Raw genomic sequence first — 22096 nt, forward strand, 5'->3', positions numbered from 1 at the left:
CATCCTGCTGTACCACTGTATTAACATTTTAAAAATCTTTAGCATCTGCCATGAATCAAATCTCATCTGCCAAGGTTGCAATAATTTAATGCTAATTTAGGATTTTAGCATAGCTTTAGAACTTAGTCTGTTGTTTTTCCTGTAGAATTCATAAGAATTCCCTTGATATCTTAGCCATTTCAAAACCTGAACTACAGAATACAATGCATTATAATGATTTTATCAATGAGTGAAATGATAGTAGAGTAAAATAATGTACATGTATTATACCATTGGAGGCCTGTGAGCTGTGTTTGCAGATCCCGTGACTGTTCCATACTGGGCAGGCTCCATTTTCCCTACACTATATCTTGATGCTCCTACAAAGAAGTGGCAACCACAAATCACAACTAAACAGGACTACCACATGATGCCAAACATAAACCTCAAAGCAAGGCAAAAACTACAAAATCAATAAACACTGCCAGCCTAGCTAAATAGACCCTTGTACTGACAAAAAGTGGCATTTAAATTCTCACTTAACCCATGAAAACAATGCCTTGAAGGAGAAAGTAACCATTGGCAAGGAATAACAGAACACTGGATGACATACCTGGACCACCAGCTCTCATTACTGCGGGCAGAGCAACTGAGCCTGTAGCAGCATGGCCAACCTTGTTAGTCTGACGTTCCAAATATGTACCTCTGACAAAAAAAAAAAAGCTTAACATGAACAAAACCACAATACAGTAAAAAAAGGCTGTCCAATTATTATAGTTAACTCCAATCATTGTGGACACCATTGGGACCACAAGTTAGAGTCCGTAATAGCGAGAGTCCGTAAAAGTGGGAATTTATATCAGTCAAACATCTGTACTCTATTTTGCCGGGGATTTAGTTGTTGTCCGTATGATCGGAGGGGTCCGTAATAGCGAGGTGTCGCAAGGCGAGAGTTGAGTGTACAGTGAAAGCTACTTACAGTGTGTTGTGACATCAATGGGTTATGGAAATCTGGCCGCATTAATTTTCACTTAACGAAAATGACTGTAACATGGGCTTAACTCTGGGCCAAACAAAAGAGGCTCAATGGTGTTCTTTTAACCCTTCTAAGTACATGTAAATTAAAATTTAAAACATTAAAATATAAACAAAAAAATTGTACTGGACTCACGTGTGTGGAGTAACAGTATCTTCTACCATTGTTGATTCCTCATCAAAGTCTGGATCAAAACCTTCTTGTCCTTTTCTCTGAAGGTAACAAACAGTTTTGTATAATTTACATGTAACTGCTGACAGAGTAAGCTTATGATAAGAATTAATGCCCCTCACCCCCCCCCCCCTCCCCACTGCCTGCCCACTAACTTTTGCCGTTCTTGCGCAAAGGGAACAATTGCCATCCACCGCGTGGCATGTTCCTTGCTTTGATTCATTAAGGTTTAGTTATTACAGTATAGGGTTTCAGTTTCATAATAACTTGAGTTCTTAGCGATCACAGGCTCTGGTTTCCATTATATTTTGAAGTATTAGTACTCTGATGATGTGGCTGAGAGGTTTATTTCACTCTTGTTGTTAGCTGTTCACTCTACAGCGTATGTTGGTCAAAGAAAATATTAATAATAATATGCAGGCTAAGAATATCAACTTATTTACATGTCAGCATGTCAGCATATTTAAGCATTTAATTATTTACCTTTTTTAATATAATATCGATGTACCCAGCAATTAGCTGTGAGATCTTTTCACCTTCATTGGTCTGCACTGAGTAATAGGATTCCAAATAATCCCCAAAATCCTGTTGGAAGTTAAGTAGATATTAACACTTAGACTGAGTTACTAAAACAAAATTCTGTCGAGTGCAACAAAACAATTAACAGTCAAAACCAATTTCAGTCTGACCAAATAGGACAGTATTTTATAATGACCAATAATACACAAATTAACATTTGAAACTGTTAGTGTATGTTCAGCAATAAGACCTTACCAGTGTAAAACTGTTTGGCGATGCTGCCCAACGTCTGACTGTTGTTAGTGGCCATGTCTTCATCACCTTAGTAAAGTCAGCACAACAAATAAATCAGGCAAGGATCATTAAATAAAAAAAAATGGAAGGGACCTTGTGCACTTCTTCTACTGAGCAACACTCTTTGACCTGTATAATTATTATAATCATTACCTTTTTAACACACTCTTGCACTGCATCAAAAAGCTTTCTAAACACATGTAGAAAACCTCTGCAAACTTGCATGTAGTGGCTGCAACACTGACAATAATTTTATTTTTTTGAGCATTTTTTTTTCAGCCCTGCAACTGTCTACCAACCTCTTTAGTTTTCTCATCGACTCTCAGTATGCTCTCTTTTGTGACACCCAACAACCTGGGAACCAGTTTATTCTTTCCTTTCATTTTTTCCTGTCAGTAAACAAACAACAACAACAAATCAGCTCACCAGACACATTTATTCCATTGCCCAAACATGTACACTATATGCAACACATTTACATTCCAATCCTAGCAGTATGCAGGATGTTTGTCCCATGAACCTAGTTTAATGGCCTTAGCTCCCTCGAGTCTCCTGTAGCTCAGTGGTAGAGCATCTGAACTTAGTATTAATAGTAATTAGTACAAAGTCATGTAGGTCTTACATGTAAGTTCGACTCACTGAAAAATGCATCATTCTTATTTGTAATGCTACAACAATATCAACATGAAACAACACATTTTGGTGGTAACATGAATAAAGCTTTTCATTCTTTAGTACAAACGTTACATGCATTGCTTGATCAAATTCATTCACTTTTTAGGCAAGCACTTGACCAAACCTGTAACAAATTTGCAATAGTTTCAATTTAACAGCCAAGTACTACAGCCTCTTTGCAAACATCAAGTAAAAAAGAAAAAACAAATCGAAATCATAATGTAGGAGATTCATTATTATTATTATTATTATTATTATTATTATTATTATTATTATTATTATTATTATTATTATTATTATTATTATTATTATTATTATTATTAATTGTTTATTGAAGAAACATGAAAACCAATTCTGGCAACTGGTAATGAAAATAATGTTTTTAGCCTTCTAACATCTTACACACCACAGACATGCTAGTACGGTAATAATAATAATAATAATAATAATAATAATGACAATCTTTAATGAGGAAACTTTTTCACTAAAAAGTGGTTTACAAAAAGGACCTCGAAAATTAAAAATTAAAAATTTACAATGAATAAAAATGCTAAAAGATGCTACTAAAAACTAATGTATCTTATGTGTAATACAAAACTTAAATCAATGAATTAAAAATCTGACGCTTCAAAATATTTACATTATCAGAGGCTCGTATAGTTTTGTCCAGCGAGTTAAAATCACTTACAGCATGATAGCCAGTTCTTTGTTCCATGCTTAAATCAATGAATTAAAAATCTGACGCTTCAAAATATTTACATTAACAGAGGCTCGTATAGTTTTGTCCAGCGAGTTAAAATCGCTTACAGCATGATAGCCAGTTCTTTGTTTACCCCAGTTTCTTTTAATGGATGGAATTTTGAGGTTTGCTTTATTTCTTGTGTTGTAACTATGCTGTTCTTGCTGAGTGACTAATGTTAATTCGTGATGCGTGAGACCATTAAGACATTTATATACATGTACGCATCGGCGCTGGAAGCGCCTTTTTTCTAGTGTTAACCACTTCAGTGTAGTTAACGCATCAGACGCAGAGGAATACAGTGGTCGATCTAATGATGCTGATGATACATGTACATACAGTGTTTTCTGATCAATTTTCTGAGAAGCTACCTTGACAAGAAAGAATGTGACTCCATAGGTCTTTAATCCTCTGCAGAGCTGTACATATTTGTACTTTCCCTGAAGCTCATCATGTCCAGATACTTTCTTGTGTTCCTACAAGATGTTCAGTTGGAAAGGCTGTTTAATGCACGCATGTAAATGTAGAGCTCTATTAGGCTAGGGAGTATGCAAAGTAGAAATACAGAGTAGAAATTGTAAATCACTTGCACTGAGCCAAACAAAACTCCTCCTCCCTGCTTCAGTCCAAACTTCTTGCTAACTTTTAAAACAGTTGACAGTGTGATTCCCTATGTAGTTTGAGCCAGATTCGAATGTTCTTGTACATGTATGGCACCCTTGTAAACTTGTACTTATCAATTTAATATTGAAAACATTTTAACCACTGTATACAATCTTCAAAGAAGTCAACAAATTTCTTTGCTAGGGGATCACATGATTAATTTAGTAAAAAAAAAAAAGGCAGACATGCATGTTAGCTGTTGTTAGTGTAGGGTTGATTGTCAAGAACAGGAGTCAGCCTGCACAAAAAAACTGACATGAGCACATAATGTTTGGCTGGCCCCAACATTCTACAACCTTGCTTCCAACAGTCTGTCAATCTTGAAGCTTGATCATAAGTACTACTGGAAAGATCGACCCAATAATATAAGTATAAACTGAAATACCTGTTATTTTAGTTTACTTTTAACTCACCTCTTTAATCTTCTTCTCTATATTCTTTGATTTTACATATTCCTTTGGAAGGAATTCTTTCAAGCTGTAAAAAGAGAAAAATACAACATTGTTGGTAAACAATGACTTCACTATATGTTACCAGGTTTTCAACATCACTGGCAAATGTGTAAGGCTACTAAAACATGTGAAAATACAGTGCAGTGGCTGATCGGGCATGACACAGTTTGAAAAACATTTTCCCTTCAGAGGAGGTCAGATGTACTTGACACTGACAAAGCTTGACACAGAAAGTGAATTTTGCCAGTCACTGCATACACCACAGAAGAGCTGAAAGCTGCCTTAGCTAGAAGGGAAGTTGTAGGTTGTGTGTGAAATGTAGTAAAGCTTGCAGACTGAGTAAAGGTGAGGATGAGAATTGGGTATACCTCTCAGATAGCAAAACCTGAGTATAACAGTGAACCTAACAGGGTGAATTGGGGGCCAACATTTGTCAATCCATTAATTCTGATGAGAAGATTTAAGAATTGAAGATTAAAAACTATAACACATGGAAAGTTAGCCTTCAAATCAAAATTGCTCCAAATTAACCCTAATTTAGCACACAGACTTGTTCTCATAAAGCATGTATAAAGAAAGATATTCTGTGTTTATTTTTTGAGACTGAAACTGAAATTCAATGAATTCAAAAAGTTTTTGTTAGGTTCTCATTTGTTTTAGATTGCTGAATGTTTTTGTCATAAGCTACATGTAATACTTGGAATCAGAAAATACATACGGACATGTATAATCCTTACAAAATAACCAATCTGTATGCCAACCTACAGCTTTAGAGCAGGTTTGAAGAAATTTTGATTTTAAGGCCAAAATTCCATGTAGCACAGTTTTTGATTCCATGCTTTAACTGTTAAAAAAAAAAAACAGTCATGTTACAAGCTCATTGCTTACTCAATAAACTTATATTTTGAATCATCAAAGTCACCAAACTGAACTTGAATCTGAATAGCTGCAAGCTGAAAAAAAAAAACAAAAACAAAATACATCATTCAATTTACTTAATATATTTTTAATCATCTAGTATGTATTTTTTTCATAACGTTACATGTACATGTATTTACTTTGCCACTTACACCTACCGTATTTAACACAAACATGGTACTGTACTGGCTTGGAATTACACAACAAAAACAACAGAAATCTGCGTGTGTATGATAAATACACATGATACAGTACGCATATATGGCGTTATATCCCTGCCAAAAATTCAACTTCTTCTTTTCAGCTTCTATCTCTCATTTTATCTTTGCGGTCCGAGATTCTAGATTGGAGTTTCACCATGCGACACTGTAGTTTCACGATGCAAAAAGTCTACTTCTTCTTTTCAGATTCTAGCTTGCATCTTATCTTCTACATAAGAGTTTCACAATGCGACATTGTAAGTTTCGTGATAAGACAGCGCCATTCCAGTTACACATTTTCAGTTCAACGACCGTCATTCCATATGCTAGTTTAGTACATTTTATGCAAGTTTCACTTTGCATCGTGCAACTACAATGTCGCATCAATGTGTGAAACTCCAGTGAAGATTCTCGGATGGCAAAGATAAAACGTAAGCTAGAATCTGAAAAAAAGAAGTCGAATTTCGTATTGTGAAACTCTTACATAGATCCTCGGACGGCAAAGATAAAATGAGAGCTAGAAGTTGAAATGAAGAAATTGCATTTTGGCGGGGATACAACGCCATATGCACAAACTAGTAGCATTTGTGTCAGAGACTTGTTGACACAAATACAAACTTGACACGAGTCAAGGCCTTGGGGAATGCGTGCCGCTGCCAATGGAAAATGCAAAGAATCTCCAAGATAAGGGGGGGGGGGGGGGTAATCGGCAGTACTGACACCCAAATTTTTCAAATGTTTTATGCATGCAAGGCCAAAGAAACTAACAAGCAATTAGGATTGTATTATCCAAAAGCAATTAAAATAATTTTAATGTACAAATGTTTATGCATGCACAGTTTTGTAAGTTGTGGTTCAAAATTTTTTTGGTTTAAAAATTTTCAAACCGGTTTGATTTTTATTTCCCTTTGTCTTGGCTCATGATAATGGATACTGCACAAAGAGAAATTAAATTAACTGCTTTGAAAGATTTTAAACCACAACAAAAACATACATGTAAGTCAAGCCATTTTTGCATGTACCTACATGTATATTTTCCACTTTACCTTCCACCTCAGCTAATCTTTGTTACCCATTAGCCAGGTGGTCAAAAGATATATAATAGAAATGTGTCTTCTACCTTTCATTGCCTTGAAACAAATTAATTTAATTTGCAAGAGATACTGTAACAGTGATAACACTGAAGCCAACAAAACTATTGGCCAACCGGTTACTAATATCTACATGGACACGTAAGATTAAATAAACATCTTTAAAAACAAGTGGACAATATAATAGTGGAACACACTCATAAATCTTTTCCTTATTTCCTGGAACGTTTTTGGAGGGAACTGTGCAAATGAAATTCCCTATGAACAAGACTGTTAATACCTGAGTTGCTTCTTCTTGTGTGCAAGGGTGGGTTCCATCTAAAATACCATCTCTACACTGAATGAACATAAGGAAAACAAAACAAATATTATTTCAGTTATACTCCATCTTGAATATTCACAGTCACACTTATATGTAATTCAGAGCCCAAAACATTCAATGCCATGTAAACTTTAAAACAGCAATAAGCTGTATCCCACAGACCACAGAGTTTTCGGCATAAGCTGTCACATGTTACCCTCTTTAAGGATGGTGCTTACTATTGTTACTGCGCATACGTTCTGCGCATCTCAAGATACTCGGGTTTCCTATGGGTGGTGCCTGCTAATACAGGAATATTTTTGCGCGGTTTAATGCTATACAGAGAAAATAGAACTTAGCAAGTGCTTTAGATATCCCGAAAGAAAATTGGGGGTAACCATGCATTTTTCAGAAATAATTAACCTTCAATTTAGGGAAAAAATCCCATACATTGCTTTATATTTTGGCACTTTTTAGAGATATTTTAATTATCTCTGAAAAATGCGTCGCTACCCCCAAATTTCTTATTGGATTCCAATAACCCTTGCTAAGATCTGTTTTTCCCGCATAGTCATAAACCACACAAAAATACTTTGGTATTAGTAGGCACCATCCTTAAATAAATAATTAAAAGTCTGTTACTATCCCACAAATTGCACTGGAAAATACTGCTACAGTATTTACCTGAACAAAAAGCAAACCAAGTTGTACTGGGTCCTTGATGTCAACATTCTGATCTGAGTAAAAGTACTTCCGCCTAATGAGATGAAAAAAATAACCAATGAAGTCAATTTCAAACAAAGTAATTACTTTACCAACCACCATGGGTTTAAACTAAGCCCAAATTTGGATTACGGTGTATACAATTAGAGCAAATTAAAATACACATGTTACTCTAGCTGTAAGTACTGTAAGAATGAAGTTCCTGGCCAGGACAAGTGGGCATACGCTCACTGAATATTGCTTGAAGTAATTACATGTACAAACTTGTGCATGTAGGTAAGATACATGTATATACCTCTTACTAACCGAGTTTGAGGTCCGTACTATAAGTCACAGACCAAGTTTTTTTCCATTGGTTTATGGCACAAGCACGAGGCATGCAGGTCATAAATCGATGGGTAAAAACAAGGATCCGTAACACAGGACAGACCGGCAAGAAAATGAGGTCAGTAATAAGATATTTATAATGTCTTTGAGGTTAATTGGGCACGCGCAAAAAAAAAACTTTCAAATTTAGCGGGCTGTACAGTGAAATACAGCCTGCAAAATTGACCAATCACACCGCGCGTACTAATTGAGAGATATATAATAAAATGCAAATATACCATCGGTAATTGTTTCCTAGATTGTCTCAAAGAAGCATGCTCAAAGACAGCTAAACATGAAGATTTCCTCAAAATGGCTAGCAATTTTTACAGGGGATTTTAGTGAAGTATAGTGTAAATAATTAATATTCAATTCAGTTTCTTCACGTGTGTCCCACGGCATTGTTTACCAGGGTCCGAAATTGCACTTTCCTGGTCGCCAATGCGACTAAAAATTTTGCACTGGCAACCAGAATTTCACAACTAGTCGCCAGCAGGTGATTAACTATTTTATGCCACGATCATTATACAAACAATAACTTTGATTTTCAGCCAAATCGATAAAAATAAAATTGAAAGCCCCCCGCCAATTGGTCACTTAGTTTTTAACTTTCCACTGCTTTTGAAGTATAAAACCGATTTTCCTGTTATTATAAATCTATCACAACGCTTCAGAGCTCGAGCAGTGCGAAGCTTCGCCGCCATGTTTTTTGAACAAGAAATGCTGCACGGTTGTGGCCTGGTGCGAACAACATGGCGATCCATCGATCATCTTGACAGATAGCGAAAGGAAAGATCATTTACGGTTTTGAACATAGAGCAAAAAACCAACCGGCTGTTTTTCAATCGGGTACATTTCTTCTCCAAAAGGTAGAGACAAGAAAAGGTATAAAGTTGACTTAAAACACTTAACAGTCTTATGAAACTGCGTATATAGCCGGCATTCGATTCATTCGTCGTGGTTTTTCAGTGGTAAGTGTATAAATCGCCATTGCGGCCCCAAACACGTTCTCTTCGTTCTGAATCTTAAAAGAAAAATTGGCGACCAGACTTTTCCATCTGGCAACCAAAAATTTTGGTTTGTGTTTCGCTGCGAAGGAAAAATTTTATTGACACTTTTTTTTCTGCTTTTTGGCGACCACATTTTTCCATGTGGCGACTGAAAAAAAAACTTCAGTCGCCACTTGGCACCTGCCTAAAAAAGTTAATTTCGGACCCTGTTTACTTCTGCTGCAATTGATTACTTTGGTTTTGATTTAGTAAACATGCAGCTGAAAATTGCTCTAATCTCTATTTGAGGAAACATTTAAGACCAGACATGGTAATCACCATGATATTGACTAGTCTAGAAACAGCAAAAAATGCACTTACACAAAACTTACCTCAACAGAACAGTACATGAATCATCGACTCCCTGTTCTCTAAGAGTTTTATCGTGGTCTAGCCAGTGCACTAGAAAACAAAATTCAAAATTTAAAATTGTGCATTTTGCCCTATCCCCCAAGTCCCCCCTTTTCCACTAGGGGTTTGGGTGGCTACTGTTTGCAGGGTTGCGAAGGATACCTCCTTGCCATCATCCTCATCATCACTTTATTAAAAAAGTTTTTTTCACATTGCACAGGCGAAGACTACCCACTTGGCTCCACCACCTTTAAGGCAATTTTTCTTAAGCTCAATTAAAAGTTGGTGATGAGTTTACACGTGGATAAATGTATTTTTGGCAAAGTTAACATCAAGACAATGCTAGTCAGCAGCGTTCGGATACACAGAACACAGGAGCAGCATGGGAGAAATAGCAGGGGCACCTTGTGATGCACACATACAGTACCGCTTGAAACTATCGGACCATTTGCACGCGGTAAAACCTCGTCTTTGCCGAACGTGATTGCCGCGAATTCACCGCGGTGGGACGAAAACTGCAATCGCGGCAAAGACAAAAGCAACTGAAAGCTGCGGGGAATTAGACGCGGCAATGCCTCGGTAAAAATACAATAATGACTAATTACTATTGTCAGGGTATTGTCAAACATTATCTCACCTTTCATCCTAAAGAAGCCCTCAAACAAAAGAATTTGTAAAGACTCACCGAATCGGAAACCGAACGACCGATATAAACAATTCGTTTGGCAGTCACTGACGAAAGTTTCTTTTTCTGCATTTGGGACATGTTCAGTTTTTGTCGCTACAGGCAATAATCACAGAGCAAAAGACATAGTTTCAGTTTAATTCTTGCTGTTTACGCCACACAGTCAAGAAAGATATTCTATTCATTTGATAAACCTCCTGATAACCCTTCCTACTGATGTAAAGTGCGCAACAAAGTTCAATCGAAAAAGCGACACTGAATTCAAAATATGCAATCGGATTTCAGTACGGACGCGGAGAAAAACAAAGTGAAAATCCCTCCAAATGTATTGCCAATGTAGTCCAGATTTGAAAAACTAAAACTTCGTAATAGGTTTGATTCGGTATCGAGTGTGAGCGATAAGGTCGATTCACTTGGAGCAAACACAAACGCAGAAAATTACCGCAACGCTTAATGTATTTCTATTAATATTTACTTTGGATAAAATGAAAACAGCAACTTTAGCAAAAGTGAAAAGCTCCTTCCGATGTTTTAAAACATTAAGAGAAGCCGTCGTTTGGACGTAGAAAGGACCTTGCCATAATGAAAACACCGGGAAGATTACAGTCACGTGCTAGGCAACCAAATTCCTACACGTGTATCAAGTTTCATTCCGCAACAACACAACCCGGAAAAAAAATTATAGTAAGTTAATTTACGGCGATTCTTGGTAGGAAACCTGGACGCTTGCAGTTTGTTATTCAGCCACAACGGGAGTAGTAGGGCCTCTTCACTTATGCCCAACTAGTTCCATTGTAATTCCTTCAAAAAGACCTGGAAGCGCTCTCTTCTTTCGTCGACTAGCATTCAAGCTTTCACTGACCTTTGCGTTGCTTCGCGTATCGAAAGGAATTGTGCGAGTGAAGTTAAATGAATTGTTTTGCACGTTAAGCAAATAATTTTTGGCATACATGTAATCCAAAATATTATTACATTTACCAGTTCAATTCACAAGTTCGCTCACAGAGCGCTTTGATTATTTCCCTTGAGAGCGAGTGCGCTTCCGTGAAATTTATCACACCTAAAACACGACAGTTCGCTTATTGTCCTCGAAGAACATGAAAACAAAACAAACAATAGCCTATTCAAACCCAACCGCGTCCTGCCTTTCACCGTGGCTTAAGTCAACCGAAAAAAACCTGGGTGAAACCGAGGTTTTTATTGCGGTTAGACGAGGTTTTGCCTAGGTGAAACCGCAGATCAAAACCGCGAATCGACCGAGGCAAATTCGCGGCAAATGGTCCCATAGTTTCGAGTGGTACTGTACATGTAAGGTTGGACATCATCCTGGCAGCGCACCCTGAAGTGTCATTTGCTTTTTTAGCAGTGGTTTACAGATGTAAAGTTCCAATAGCATTGGCATCTGCAGCTTCTTGCTCCAACTCTTTTCCCCGTTTCAGTTTAATACTGACTTGTTCAGTGTGACAGTACCTGGTGACACTTGCAGGGTTGCCATGGATACCTCACTGTCACTAGAGTTCCACCCGGGCATTCATCCCCAATTAGCTTATCAATTGGTGATGAGTTTTGTCATTATATTCATTTCCTCGCAAAGCGAGGGCCGAAGGCCCCAGTGTAGCGAGGTTAACAAATTTGTCGGGCCGAGCCGGCCCGAGCAGAGCTAATTAAGCCGCGTGAATTCAAGCGAAAAATATATTTATATATATGTATGTTTATATATTTCGTTGAAGGTGTCCGCACTGTTGCCTAGCAACAGTGAAAAACAAAGTATGAATGACGTCAGACTGTCTTGCGTCGTCTGGAGCAAAATTTGCATACATCAGGAAAGTTTGCGTGCCGGATCAAATTTCAACTGCAATGTTCATCAATATTCACTGGATACAGAACTATCTCTCCAGAATCTTTTCCTTTTCTTCCAGAAATCTTTTTTGTGAAAGATTGCATTGAAGAAATTACAGGTCTTGTGACCGCCGTAAAATAATTTTCCGCGGGAAATAAATTCATCGAACACGACAGCGCTTCACGCACGTTGTACATTTCGTCTCATCAGAAATAGATTTTCAACCGCAAATTAAACTAGCCTGTGGAACCTCGAAAAGACCATGCTCATCAAAATAGTTGCTATGTTCAGAAACCTTTTAATCTCCTCATTTGATGCTACAATACGAGTAAAGAGAGCTTTCCACCCAGCCCCAGCTTCGCGAGGTTTTGCGAGTCACCTATTTCTAGTTAATCTATAAAATCTGATACCAAATGAAAAATTACCTTCATCATCGGTATGAAGTTTTTTCTTTAGCTGATCCATTTTTTTCTTGTCTCTTTCTTCCATCTTTTTCAAGGAAACATCTTTTACAGATTTGTCCTGTTTTTTTTTTTTTAATAAATAAAAAATAAAACATAAATTTACATGACTGTATAATATTGAAGAATGATATACATGCATTATTCAATCGGTGACACAGGCATGCATGTACTTGGAAAAAAGAAATCTGAGTCCTCCCAGCAGGAGTTGAGCCTATGACTGAGATACAGGACACTTGCGGGAGCTACGGCCTTACAAAGAGTTTTTGTTCAGTTCTGAAGTGGAGGGGGGAATGAGAAGACTAGCCTGGAATTCTTTTCTCTTAGCAGTGTCTATGCTTTGTTTTTCTGTCAAAGTAACTGGGGGAAATCCCCAGCCCCATACAGTACCTCTACATGACTAATTTGTTGAAAATACCCTGCCTTCACTGTATGTCTACATTGTACTTTCCAAGGCCTGAATAGGAAAGTCATGCTAGAGCATCCAAATGATATTAAAACAAAATTATGTAACCTTCCTGAACACATTAAGCTAGCACTAGTACAAATCCTTCACCAATACATCCCTCCATGGTGAGGCCAGCACAAAGTGACAGAGTTGCATGATCAATTTGTTATTATTGTTCATCCCCCTCCCCCTTAACAACACAGACAACAATGTTTTTTCAGATTCTCTTGGCAACTATAGCCACCAAAGTTTTGTGACCTCATATCTATCCTCAAAAATTATTTTCCTGTACAGTGAAAATCACTTCATATTTGTAAATGCAAACCCAATAACACAACCTGCAAATGGTGTTTTGGTCTATTTTAATGACCAATCCCTTTAAAAGTATGGCTCTTTAACTTTTTAAGCTCTGCTAATCATAGTGACCAGTACCTAATCTATTCTTGGAATTATTAATTAATAGTTATTTATTTATCACTATTTCCAGGTACAGTTGTAACAAGCCAAACAGTCAAACTTGTCACAAGTTATGTTGGAAACGAGTAGGGACTGGAACTAGTCAAATTCGTACGTGATCATTGTATCAGATTTCTCGGATAGATTCTTGTTTTGAGTGTGACTCTCGAAGGAACTCTGGAGCTATTACTTCTAAATGTAGCGGAATTTATCTTGTACGTCGGAAATAGCGGAATTCTTTCTTAAGGAATGTTATCATGTAATCTTCGAGTTTATCAAGTATTAAAGAGTTTGGTCGAATACAACATTTTGGTGCCGGAGACCCGGGAGTGAAAGCAAGGAGAACAGAGCACGTGTTTTGTGACCTTCACCATGTCAGATGTCAAAAAGAAAATTCTGGAGCGCTCAGGGTTCAGAGTTCACGTTCGTAAAGTTATGAACGATGTGAAGGAGTTACTCAACAAAAGTGATGTGGAAAGTGTCCGACTGAAGCTGAAATCGCAAAAGATTAACCTGGAAAAACATCAGAAGGAAATTGCATCGCTTGATCAAGAAATCGCAGAATTATTGCAAGCCGACGCAATCGAAAAGGAAATCCTGGAGCGCTGCGAGTTTAACGCGTCGTTACAAGAAACGATCTTATTGATAACCTCATGTTTGTCGTCTCCTAAGCAAGAAGCGAATGATGTTGAAGAAACGGTGACATTGCCATCGGCGAGTCCGCAAGGATCTTTCCCGGCTCAAAATGGCGCGAAGGGCACAAACAAGGCAAAGCTACCGAAGCTCACGTTACCTAAGTTTGCAGGGGATGCTACAAAATGGACAACATTTTGGGACAGCTTCTCATCTGCAATTCACACGAGTGAGGATCTGAATGAAGTCGACAAATTTCAGTATTTGAAATCATTATTGGAGGGCGCTGCAGCCGAAACCATTTCTGGTTTACCTCTCACAAGCTCAAATTACAACCATGCGGTCGATCTCCTAAACAAGCGGTTCGGAAGCAAACAAGTTATCATATCTAAACACATCGAGATGTTAATGCAGCTACCAAAAGTGAGTGATACTGGTGATCTTAAACAACTGCGGCAATTGTTGGACAAAACAGAGTCGGCTGTTCGAAGTTTGCAAGGAATTGGAATTTCCATTGACACGTACGGAACATTCCTAACACCAGTGATCATGGCGAAAATTCCTCAAGAGTTGCGTTTGATTTTGAGTCGTGGTATGAGCGACGAGTGGGACCTCGACACATTAATAAAGTCGTTTGCAGAGGAGTTACAGATACGAGAAAGGTGTGCTCGCGGTCCAGTGACTGATCAGTCGAAAATGAGAGAAAAACGAGAGTTTGGATATGGATTACGATTCGGTCAAAACAAGAGACCCCCCACGTCGTCGACACTTGTTTCATACAACGACAGACCTCAACAAAATAAGGAAATGTGGTGTACTTTCTGCAGTGGACCGCACCCTTCGGCGAGATGCGCTGTTGTTACGGAGCCAGAAGCGAAGAAAAGAATTCTCCGCCAAAAGGGGCGATGTTTTGGTTGTTTGAGGAGTGGTCATGTGATCCGAGATTGCCAAGCGAGATGTTATCGTTGTGGCGGGAAACATCATGTATCGCTATGCGGCGTGCAAAACCCTTCACCACAATTCACGCAAGCAAGAAGAACCAATCAGGAACAAACTGTGAGTACAAATTTGTATTTCACCCAAGATGTTAAGAATAATTCTGTTTTGCTGCAAACTGCCAGAGCCAGGGTTGGAAATCCTAATGGAGGAAATTCTTGCCATGTGAGGGTTTTATTTGATTCATGTTCTCAAAGGTCTTACATAAGTACACGGTTGAGGAGCAAGTTAGGCCTGCCCTCATTTGGAAGTGAAACTGTTCTGATTAAAACGTTTGGAAACAATGAAGCCTCGTTGAAGAAATGTGACATTGTTCAATTTGCACTGGAATGCCAAGATCAGTTGAAAGTGTTTGTCAATGCTTATGAAGTTGAACTGATTTGTGGACCCATAGCCAACCAGACCATTGAGATTGCACAGCAAAGTTACCCTCATCTACAAGGCTTACCTCTTGCTGACTATTCCCGTGGCGATGAAGATCTTGAAGTAGATATTATGATTGGTGCTGATTATTACTGGTCCATTGTCCAGAACCATGTGGTACGGGGGGGAGTCGCATGGACCTGTAGCAGTTCGTACAAGGCTGGGTTATGTTTTGAGTGGTCCTGTTAACATAACAGGTGCATTGCAGAGCTCATCAAGTGTTAACATGTCGCATGTTATGAAGACAGAGTGTCAAGTAGTTGAAGAAGACTTCAAGTCAGTTGATGTCTCTCTGAAAGAAGAACTGAACAAATTCTGGGACTGATACTCTGGGAGAGAAGAATAGAGAAGAAGAATTCTATGAAGATTATCTTGCCAAAGTAAAGTTCAATGGTAGCCGTTATGAAGTTTCTCTTCCCTTTAAGAAAGAACATCCTACAATTCCAGACAACTACTTGGTAGCACAGAAACGTCTCAGCTCCTCATTAGCAAGATTGAAGTCCAAGCCTGACGTACTACAACAGTATGATGATGTCATTAAGGACCAACTGAACTCTGGTGTTATAGAATTAGTTGACAAGAGTCGTGATCAAGAAGTCATACCAGGAACTGTGCATTACATTCCTCATAAGGAAGTCGTGAAGGAAGACAGAACCACTACCAAACTAAGAGTAGTGTATGATGCTAGCGCTAAATCTCAGAATGAACCAAGTCTAAATGACTGTCTGCTCCCTGGTCCAGCCTTAACACCATTGATCTTTGACATTCTCCTACGATTTCGTCTCCACAGAGTTGCATTGATTGGTGACTTGGAGAAAGCGTTTTTAAATGTTGAAGTGAATCCTGAACAGAGGAATTTGTTAAGGTTCTTGTGGATAAGTGACATCAGTTCCTCGAATTCGGAAGTCATCATCCTTAGATTCACACGGCTTGTGTTTGGCCTTGTCTGTTCACCGTTCATTTTGAATGTAACTCTGAGAAATCACTTAAGCAAGTATGAGAACATTGATCCAGACTTTGTGAACACTGTTGTCAGAGCTTTGTATGTGGATGACTTTGCATCTGGAAAGGATTCGGTAAAGGACTGCTTCGAACTTTACGGAAAATTGAAGTTGCGATTCAGAGAAGGAGGTTTCAACATGCGAAAATGGGCATCGAACAGCGAAGAGCTAAATCAGTTGATTGAGAAGGAGGAAACTAATCTGTCATCATCAACTCAGCCACCTTCGGAAACCAGTCCTTCTTTGACAAAGTCTAGTGTTCTCGAAGAAGACCTCATCAAAGTGATGGGAGTTCCATGGGATAGGATAGAAGACAGCTTCAAGTTTGATCTCGCAACCTTTGCTACACAAGCATTGGATGGAACACTGACAAAGCGGAAACTGTTGAGCATCACTGCTCGATTTTATGATCCATTCGGCTTGCTGTCACCAGTCATGTTGCCCTTGAAGTGTATGTTTCAAGAGATATGTCAGCTCAAGATTGGCTGGGATGAGGCCCTGCCAGAAGAACTCTGTTTAAAGTGGAAAGAAGTAGCAGAAGACATGTTGAGAGTTTCAGTGATCAGTGTACCTCGCTGTGTCCTAGATGGGATAGAAGCAGAAGATGTCAAGTCTATTCAACTGCACGGTTTTGCAGACGCGAGGAAGATTGCTTATGGTGCAAACATCTACATTCGGGTGACAACCTCTAATGTCAGCTATTCGCAACTGTTAGCCTCTAAAACTAGGGTGGCACCCTTGAAGGGAGAAACAATTCCTAGATTGGAATTGATGGCAGCATTGACTCTAGCAAACCTGATGACAGCTGTGTACAAGGCATTGGCTTGTACCGTCAAGGTTGATTCTGTGTTCAATTGGATTGATTCTCAGATTGTATGGTGGTGGATTAATGGAGAGTCAAAACAATTCAAGCAGTTTGTGCAGAATCGAGTAACAAAGATTCAAAGTCTCTGGAATAAAGAACATTGGGGATATTGCCCTTCTGAACTTAACCCAAGTGACATGGCCTCGCGAGGAACTAAGAGTTCCGATCTTGTTTCCAATGATCTATGGTGGAAAGGAGCACCATTTCTAGAGAAGGAGAAGGATCAATGGCCAAGCCCACCTAATTGTCCTGTTGGTGAAGGCACCCTCTCAGAAGAAACTACAAAGAAATTGAAGAAAGAAGATGCAGATGGAATCTCACAAGTAATGACCGTATTGGTCCAAGCCCCTGAAAACATCTCTGAAGTTGTCCAACCAGAGAGATTTAGCAGTCTCAGCAAGCTTATCAGAGTAACCGCCCTTGTATTGAAGTTCATCAGACGGATTAAAAGAGTTCCAGAAATGCATTCAAATGTTAGTTCACAGGAAATGAATGCCGCAAAAATTCTCTGGTACAAAGACGTTCAAGGGAAACTTGATGAAAGGGAGAGATCAAGTTCGACTTGGGAAGAGTTAGGAGTCTTTAAAGGTGAAGATGGAGTATTGCGATGCAAGAGAAGGATTCAGAATTCCTCACTTCCATACTCAGCCAAGTTTCCAATCCTGTTACCGAGAAAGCAGCACTTCACAAGATTAGTAATTGCACAAAGTCATGAAAACGTGAAACACAATGGGGTTGGAGAAACTCTCACTGAAACTCGGTCACAGTTCTGGATAATCAAAGGACGACAAGCTGTCAAGGATGTACTCTCTAAGTGCATTACATGTAAGAAGATACAAGGGAGAGCTTTCAGTAACCCACCTCCTCCTCCATTACCTTCATTTCGAGTCTCAGATGATCTGGCCTTCTCCAAAGTTGGTGTAGACTTTGCTGGCCCCCTTTATGTTAAGAATATCTACCAGTCCAAGGGAGACATGTTCAAGTGCTACATTGCTCTATTTACATGTGCAAGTACCAGAGCTGTGCACCTTGAACTCACACCCAATTTGACCACCAAGTCATTTCTAAGAGTGCTTAAACGTTTCTTTGGAAGACGAGGGATACCCAACCTGTTCATCTCAGATAACGGGAAAACTTTCAAAGATTCAGAAGTTCAGAAGTTCGTTCTTAACAAGAACATTGACTGGAATTTCAATGTGCCCACTGCGAGCTGGTGGGGCGGTTTTTTCGAAATCTGCGTCAAACTTGTGAAAAGGTGTCTGAAGAAAGTACTGGGAAATGCAAAGCTTAGTTATGAAGAACTGGAATCAGCCCTGATTGAAACTGAAGGAGTGTTAAATTCCAGGCCGTTAACCTATGTGTACAATGAGTTGTCAGAAGCTCCACTAACACCTTCTCATCTCTACTTGGTCGACGTCTCTTGGAGCAACCTTCTGCTACCAGTGTACCTCTGAGCACTCTAGCCCGACGGGAACGATATTTGGAGAGTCTCCTCACCCACTTCAGAAATCGTTGGAGGAAAGAATACCTGACTGGCATCAGAGAGTATCAGAAACTTAGGGGAGAACCAAGAAAAACCATTCAAATTGGTGACCTTGTGCACATATATGCAGACAAAACACCTAGACAACAGTGGAGAATGGGGAAAGTAGAGAAGCTGTTGCGAGGAAGAGACAACGTTGTTCGCTCCGCCGAAGTGGCGACGGTAGACAAATCTCTACGCAGGATTTGCATCAAGCGTCCAATTCAGAAGCTCTATCCTCTTGAAGTTAATGTGTTTGATGAAGGAGCAGCTGATATGGGAGCTGTCCAGTGTCACAGAGCAAGGAACATTTGTGTAGTCAGAGATGAAGATATTCCAATTGTGGTTACTGCATCTTAACTTTCAGATTAAAGAGTCATCTTTACAGTTTCACCTTATGATTGACTCCGTCAATCAGGGGGGAGTGTGTTGGAAACGAGTAGGGACTGGAACTAGTCAAATTCGTACGTGATCATTGTATCAGATTTCTCGGATAGATTCTTGTTTTGAGTGTGACTCTCGAAGGAACTCTGGAGCTATTACTTCTAAATGTAGCGGAATTTATCTTGTACGTCGGAAATAGCGGAATTCTTTCTCAAGGAATGTTATCATGTAATCTTCGAGTTTATCAAGTATTAAAGAGTTTGGTCGAATACAACAAGTTAGAATAATAGTAACAATCAGCTAAGACAAAATGTATCTTGATCTGTAAACAAATTCTCCTGACTAGTACACTGATAAACATTTCAAGAACAATGCGGGGGACATCCATGTTGGACTTAACAGCGTACACTAGGTCAACATACCCGCTTTATTGTTCCCATTTTTTCGAGATCTTCTTTCTCCTCTTTTTGTCCCTCAACAAGCAGGGAGAATTCTTCAATATTCCCAATACCTAATCACACAAAAGGGTGTCAACAGTAATCAGACAAACATAATCATGTCACCCCAACCCAGCTCTTACTCCTACTGTGCAAATTAAAGTTATAAGAAGTACTTTCCATAAGAGCAGAAAATAGTTTGGCATACAGATGCTTTACACTGGTATTCCTACAATCTGTGCCAGATTTTTAACACATTAGAAATGCAACTCAAACCCTCTATCACATGTTCACATATTAATAAAATAATTATTTGCAATGATGGGGAGAGATGTGGCTGAGTCATTAAAGAGGCACAGACTCGTCATCTTGAGGTCCGGGTTCTGCATCAAGTCCACTCTATGGCCACTGAAGCTTGGTTCATGGTACACTGTAGTCCCATGTTCAAATCCTCTGTTGCACTTTGTTGCATTTGACGTTGAAAGAACGCACTCCTAATTGCATTAGGAGTCGAGATTATATGGGACAATCAATGAATCATTGTATATATATCTTGGGATGCATATCTGGCATCCCCCGCAGAATTTGCAGGGGCAAATCCTCTGTTGCACTTTGTTGCATTTGACGTTGAAAGAACGCACTCCTAATTGCATTAGGAGTCGAGATTATATGGGACAATCAATGAATCATTGTATATATATCTTGGAATGCATATCTGGCATCCCCCGCAGAATTTGCAGGGGCGGATGACTTCGATATCATCACCAACTTGACAAAGGAGAGAGAGCCTGGGATCGAGACCATTGAATGGACTAAGTCTTCCTAATCTTTGATTATTACTTATAGTAAATAGCCAACTACAGTGTATTAAGTCTCCCCTGCCAGTCTTTTTTTTTTAATTTGTGTTTCATTGCTTACATCCCTTTAAAACAATTGAAGTCCTGAGAGCATAACTGTCTTATGTTCAGTTTGAGGCTGATTTTTTGTTTTGCTTGTAAGTGCCTGAATTTAAATTGCATGTGGCCTACAAATTAGTCTGAGAACATTGCTGTTTTTCGAGTCAGAGAAAGAAAAACATGGAAAACAGATGATCTGGAGTGAAGAAAACCACAGCAATGTTCTTTGAGTAATTGAAGGCCACATACAAAAATTCAGATACTTTTGAGCAAAACAATAAATCAGCCTCAAACTCAACATAAGATTGATGTACATGTATATTATGCTCTCAGCCCTTTATTTGTTTGATGTACATGGCCCACAAGCATTATTAGCTTTAAATACACGATAGAACATGCATCTAATCATGCATAAATGAATGTGCTTTTTCCTTTAATGGTGACTTTGTTTTTACCTTACTTCTGACTAGTTCATTGGTATTAATAATTTTTTGTTGTAATTGGATTGTGTAACAAACTACTCTTGACTCATTAATATGTTTCATGGATCAATAATATTGCATTTTGGATGAGGTTTCAACCTTGTGCACTTTTAGCACTTTTACCAAACTGTCCTTCCCAAGTAGTACATACAGGTACAGTTGTTTTAACCTGTTTTTTGCTGTTGTTGTTGGTTTTTTTTGTTGTTTTGTTTTGTTTTTTTTTTTAACCAGCCCACTAGTTTAATCTGTTTGAACAAGCTCAGTTGACAAGGTAAAGCCTTGCAGAAAGGAAAATACACATTGCAGCAGAGGAAAAACAGTGACTTGAGTACCTACCCATCTTCATACAAACAGAGTCCAAAATCTGTCCAACGTTATGACTGTCATCAATCTAAATTTACAAGAAAAAAAATTACTGACAGAAACTAGATTGCACTTACAATCAAATATACTGAAGCCGTAACAGCAAAATAAATTTATGAAGAAAAAGACATACATGCACATGTACTCCAGGTAAATTGTTAAGTACTATAACTTAATATTAAAGTTGTCAAAAATATTAGTTTTAGTACATAACTAGGTGTAACAGACATAATAATCACCTGTAATGTTTTCACAGTTCCATCCATGAATTTTATTTTCAGATGTCTGACTTTAGTCTTGTACTCAAGCATGTCCTGAAAGGAAAGAGGAGAGTCAGTACTAACCAAGTAAGTACTCAAGACATGATACATAGAGATCAAACCTAAGTTTCACTCTTGTAACTGTCTATTTTTAATAAAGTGTTGTGTAGTGTTGTGTTGACAAAAAGAAATTACTCATTCCAGTTAAATGGTAATTAGTGAAATTGGAAATGTTAATGCTTTGTACAGTAAGTTGCAGTTGATTGAAAAATGCATAGATCTATTGTTATTGCTATTATCATTAACTTTATTAAATTTTGCAGTTTTAGGTTTTTATAAGCAGCACTGCCATATTTAAATCCTACAATGGCATTACAAAACAACCCACTAATATATGTACAGCCGTTAAAAGAGGTA

The 22096-nt window shown here is 38.5% G+C and overlaps 1 protein-coding gene across 1 annotated transcript in view; it reads right to left on the reverse strand.

The window, feature by feature from the left end:
• Positions 1–22096, reverse strand: part of LOC146469882 (talin-like) — a 70028-nt gene that overhangs the window by 42267 nt on the left and 5665 nt on the right. The window contains exons 5-20 of the mRNA XM_085122728.1: positions 21659–21733; positions 21393–21447; positions 19664–19752; positions 12478–12574; positions 9509–9578; positions 7723–7795; positions 7018–7074; positions 5417–5481; positions 4490–4553; positions 3785–3889; positions 2299–2388; positions 1961–2026; positions 1670–1771; positions 1151–1227; positions 593–684; positions 271–359 (exon numbers count right to left, since the gene is read on the reverse strand). Coding sequence (XP_084978854.1) covers positions 271–359; positions 593–684; positions 1151–1227; positions 1670–1771; positions 1961–2026; positions 2299–2388; positions 3785–3889; positions 4490–4553; positions 5417–5481; positions 7018–7074; positions 7723–7795; positions 9509–9578; positions 12478–12574; positions 19664–19752; positions 21393–21447; positions 21659–21733 — 1266 coding nt within the window. The remainder of the gene's footprint in view (positions 1–270; positions 360–592; positions 685–1150; positions 1228–1669; positions 1772–1960; positions 2027–2298; positions 2389–3784; positions 3890–4489; positions 4554–5416; positions 5482–7017; positions 7075–7722; positions 7796–9508; positions 9579–12477; positions 12575–19663; positions 19753–21392; positions 21448–21658; positions 21734–22096) is intronic.

This window comes from Pavona decussata, unplaced genomic scaffold (genome assembly GCF_977016875.1).
Source record: "Pavona decussata unplaced genomic scaffold, jaPavDecu1.1 SCAFFOLD_115, whole genome shotgun sequence".
NCBI classification, from domain to species: Eukaryota; Metazoa; Cnidaria; class Anthozoa; order Scleractinia; family Agariciidae; genus Pavona; species Pavona decussata.